Raw genomic sequence first — 4305 nt, 5'->3', positions numbered from 1 at the left:
GCCGTGGGGGCGGCCGTGGGGCTGTGCCGTGGGGCTGTGCCGTGGGGCAGCGCTGGGCCCGCGCTGCGGCAGCTCCCTGCGGTGCCGCGGCTCCCGGCGCCCCGCGCCCCGTTTCGGGAGCGCCGCCGTTGGCCGGGAGAGCGCGGGCGTGCGGCGGCCCGGCCGCGAGACGCTGCTCGAGGTGTTGCTGCGACCCGAGCTAAGGGAAGAGCCTTGCTGCCTTGTTAATTACTCGCTGAGGGCACCGGCGGSCTTGGTGCTGCACGAAGGGGAAGGGAAGTCGGGCCCTGGCCAGCGAGCGCGCGGCACGGCGCGATCCGGCCGGCGCTGCCTTTGCCGCGGTGGTGGCCGCCAGTCTGGCTCACGCGGGACGTCGGCCGTCACGCGACAGCGCTCACGCTTGGCTCCCCTCGCCGAACCGAAGCAAGCCCAACCTGCAGAAAAGCCCGGGGACCCAGTCCGGCTCTCCAAGGGGAAAAGACGAATCCTGCCCTGCCTTAGCGTGGCCGCCGTGCCGTGCCGGGGAAGCGCCCAGGCCGAGCCCTCGCCCTCGCCCTCGCCCGCGCAGCGCGGCCCGGGCTGCAGCCTCGGCGCGGCCCCGGCGTGCGGGCGGGCTGCCCGCACCCCCGAGACACCGCGGAGCTGTCGCCAACGGCACGTTCTTGCTGGTTGCTTAGGTGTAGAGACGAACTCAAATACACCGGAGGTAGGAAACCACTTTCCTGCTTTGGATATTTACAGCGAGAATAAGCTTTTTAAGTGTTGGCAAATAACTCGGGCTGATAGGCCAGAATAATAACACGTGAAATATTTTCGTATTTAAAACATGATAAAGCCTAATAGAACAACAGTCCCGTGGCCAAATAAAAAGAGACAACGCAATATGAAAGCTGATTGCATATGCTACATTAACGTAACATCTTTAGCTGTACCTTCCTTCAGGCTTTTGGACACACAATAGAGTCTGCAAATAGAAAGAACAGAGACTTTTTCATAAAAAAAAATCCTATACTACAAACTTCATTTCATTTTTAATGGTAAGGCCAAGAAAAAGAAGACTGAGCAGTGGACCAGAAGATTAGGGTGATCCCACGCATAAGCCACGKGCAGGCAGAGCAGGCAGCCGTGGTAATGCAGGATTTGCAGGCGCCTGGCAGAGGCGGTGCGTCAGTGAGGACGACGGGCCGGCTGCTCCCGSCTTGCTGCGGCGTTCCCGGAGCCATGCCGGGACAAGGCCAGCGCCAGCACCCGGCGCTTCCCGTGCGGCGGCAGCGCCGGCTTCCTCCATCCCTAGACAGGCTCTGCTCCACCTACATGGGCCGCAAAGACCCCAAAATCCCACCTGGCTTCCACGGGAAGCRCTCAGTGGGACTCTGGGCTCCTGGCTGTCATCATGCGCCACTTCTTTGGCATCTCAAGGAATGATTTTTTTCATTTTCTCTCTTCTCTGCAGCATGGGATGGGCATTCCTTCCATTTCCATCATGCATCATGAACTCATCAAACTGTTGCACCATGCAAAATGCCGAGACGTTACCATCATACGCATCGGCACCTCAGGAGGCTTGGGTGAGATACCCTTTTGGGTTCTTCCAGGCAAAAAGGCTATTAGTAGAAAGAATTCTCAGCAATAGGACATGTAATTATGAGCTTTTACATCATGTCAGGTCCTCCAATATCAAATAAGAACATACTTTATTTTGGGTTAAAACCCAGCACATTTCCAGTGGCTAGCTTAGTAGAATGCACTTTTTCAGAATGAAAATACCCTTGAAGTCAAAACATCTGAGTGTGACTTTTCAAACAGAACCCCCTTGAGTAGGAGTCACTCGTGTGTCGTGAAATGCTCTCGGTGGCCCAGCACACAGGTCACCAGCCACCGGGCTGTAATGCGGCTGCCCCTCCGCGGCTGGAGGACGCGGGTCCCTCTCCCAACAACCCARTAACAGATAAATTTCAATTCGTCTCTGATGTGTGTTTTACTCATTAAACAAAATCCACGGTCACCTTCATGCYGATACAGATTTCCCCATCATGCTGAAGACAGGTCATTAGTATCGTGAGCGCTGGCTTAGCCTCAGCCTTTGGTTTCGCAGGGATCGAGCCCGGCTCTGTTGTGGTAACAGACACAGCGGTGGATTCCTCCTTCCAGCCACGCTTCGAGCAGGTGATCCTGGGCGACGTGGTGGTGCGAAGCACCGCGCTCGACAAGGGCCTCGCAGAGGAGCTGCTGCGCTGCAGCGAGGAGATCCGCGGCTTCCTGACGCTCATCGGGCACACTATGTGCACCTACGATTTTTATGAGGGTAAAATGATATATAATTTCTTTCCCTCCCAAACATAATGCTAAATCTTTATGTTCTTACACAAGCAAAATTACTGATGTTGTCAAAATATAAGACAGTCGTGTGACATTTACATAAAAAAACTTTGCTTAGCCAGCAGTACTCTGGAACTTTTTCCTTTACAAAAATTAAATGCTGATTACAAAGCTGATAAAGTGGAATAAATGAAGAATTAATAATTTGAGGACTATTTATAAACCTTTGGCTCTGCTGGCAAATGYGGCCATCTGTGTATTGCTCCAGGCCACGTTTTATTTAAATTAAAAACATTTGAGAGGCTTAGCAGTAGGAATGACAGCAAACAAAACACGCAGCCAGGTTAGTACRGCTGCAGGAAGAAATTTCGCTGAGCAACAGACCAGACATGCTGCGCGAGCAGCACAGCCGCACCGGGCACGGGCTCACTTCTTGTGCCTAGGGCCAACTGCGAAATGCCCAGCGCAGGCCCTTGCATTAGCAGAAAAGTGGCTAAAAGAAGTGGGCATTAGCGAGGAGGCGCTCTGCTCCGGTCAGAGCAGGCGCTTCCGTAGCCCTCGCGCCCGGCGCTGGCCCCAGCCCCGTCGCGGACGCGTGGAGCGACACGGGGGACCGCTGGCGGCCAGCGTCCCGCCGAGCGCGATGCCAAGGCCGGTGTCGGCGCCGGCCGCGGCGCGGGACGGGGCCACCCCGAGCCAGGAACGCCGCCTCAGAGTGCTCCAGCCGTCACTGAGCCCTCACGAAAAACTAAACCAGTGCTAAGGAGGTTTTTCCTCGTCACTTTTCTCCATTCYGCAGTTTGCTATGCCTCTTCTGCAGCAATTTGACATTTTTCAGGTTTCTTCAGGCAGACCTTCAGCTGATGTATGCCACGGGCCTCAGAAGAGCTGTGAGAGTTTGCACCCGCTGAGCATATACCCTGTACACTTACACATCTGTGGGCTTAGTCTTCCTTTTTATTAATGTTAAGACCTACATAATTTTCTCCTCTATACTGGGGCATAACACACTGTCTTTAAAATCTGAGGTTTATTGGAATATGAATTAAGTAACCTGATGAGCATTATTCAAATGAAAGATTTTGAAATAAAATGTAGACATTATTGGGCTTTCTAATTGGAACCATTAAAAGGGGCAAATAATGACAATTTTCTTTTTCCTTTCAAGGTCAGGGGAGATTGGATGGAGCATCGTGCTCTTTTTCCAGTGAAAAAAAACTAGAGTACTTAAAAAGAGCTTATAATGCTGGTGTGAGAAATATTGAAATGGAGTCGACAGTGTTTGCTGCCATGTGTGGACTGTGTGGTTTGAAAGGTAAGGCTGCTTCTTTTTCCTTGTTACACCCTCACACACCGTAATTTTAGTTGGCATGAAGATCTGGTTTGTTAAGAGATTTATACAACCCGAAGGCCAAAAATCCATTCTAAACGTTTTTCACTGTAAAACTGTAAAAGTACATTAAAACAAATTTTGTGGCTCAGGAAAAAGGAGCTGCTTGTAAAAAGTGTGACTACATGTTGGAAGAAACAATATTTTACTCCCCCTCATCCTTTTCCCAGGCTTAAAACATTTCTTGGCTGTACCAGTAGAGCTGGTTTTCCCTTTTTACTGGCCACAAAGGTCGATTGTTTCCTGCTAACATAAAAGGAGCATATTTTCAGTGCAGTGTGATAAATGGATTTTCCAGGCAGTGTTTGCCAGTTTGGTTCCTTGGGAGCTTCAAGATGCTTCTCACAAGCAGAGCCCTCGGGGAGGCAGCGGGAACGAGCCAGGTCCCCCTCTCCGCTGGCAGACGCTGTGGGTACAACATCCTAACGCAGCAAACACCCGCTGTCGTACACGGGCTGAAGCGCAGCCCCGGTTCCGTTGCGCTGCCGTTGTCTGCGTGACGCTCCTCGACCGCCTGGGGGGCGGCCAGATCCGGGCGCCGCGCGCGGTGCTGCTGCGGTACCAGCAGCGGCCCCAGCGCCTGATCGCCGCCTTCC

At 52.8% G+C, this 4305-nt stretch overlaps 1 protein-coding gene across 1 annotated transcript in view; it reads left to right on the top strand.

The window, feature by feature from the left end:
- The first annotated feature begins 1393 nt into the window (after positions 1-1393).
- Positions 1394-4305, top strand: part of UPP2 (uridine phosphorylase 2) — a 5233-nt gene continuing 2321 nt past the window's right edge. Inside the window, exons 1-4 of the mRNA XM_085304342.1 lie at positions 1394-1568; positions 2096-2305; positions 3488-3634; positions 4171-4298. Coding sequence (XP_085160468.1) covers positions 1394-1568; positions 2096-2305; positions 3488-3634; positions 4171-4298 — 660 coding nt within the window. The remainder of the gene's footprint in view (positions 1569-2095; positions 2306-3487; positions 3635-4170; positions 4299-4305) is intronic.

This window comes from Rhea americana, unplaced genomic scaffold, assembly GCF_003343005.1.
Source record: "Rhea americana isolate MKP2758 unplaced genomic scaffold, rheAme1 scaffold_206, whole genome shotgun sequence".
Classification (NCBI taxonomy): domain Eukaryota; kingdom Metazoa; phylum Chordata; class Aves; order Rheiformes; family Rheidae; genus Rhea; species Rhea americana.
Note: the sequence above shows the minus strand (reverse complement) of the source record. Positions and strands in the feature narration are given on the sequence as shown.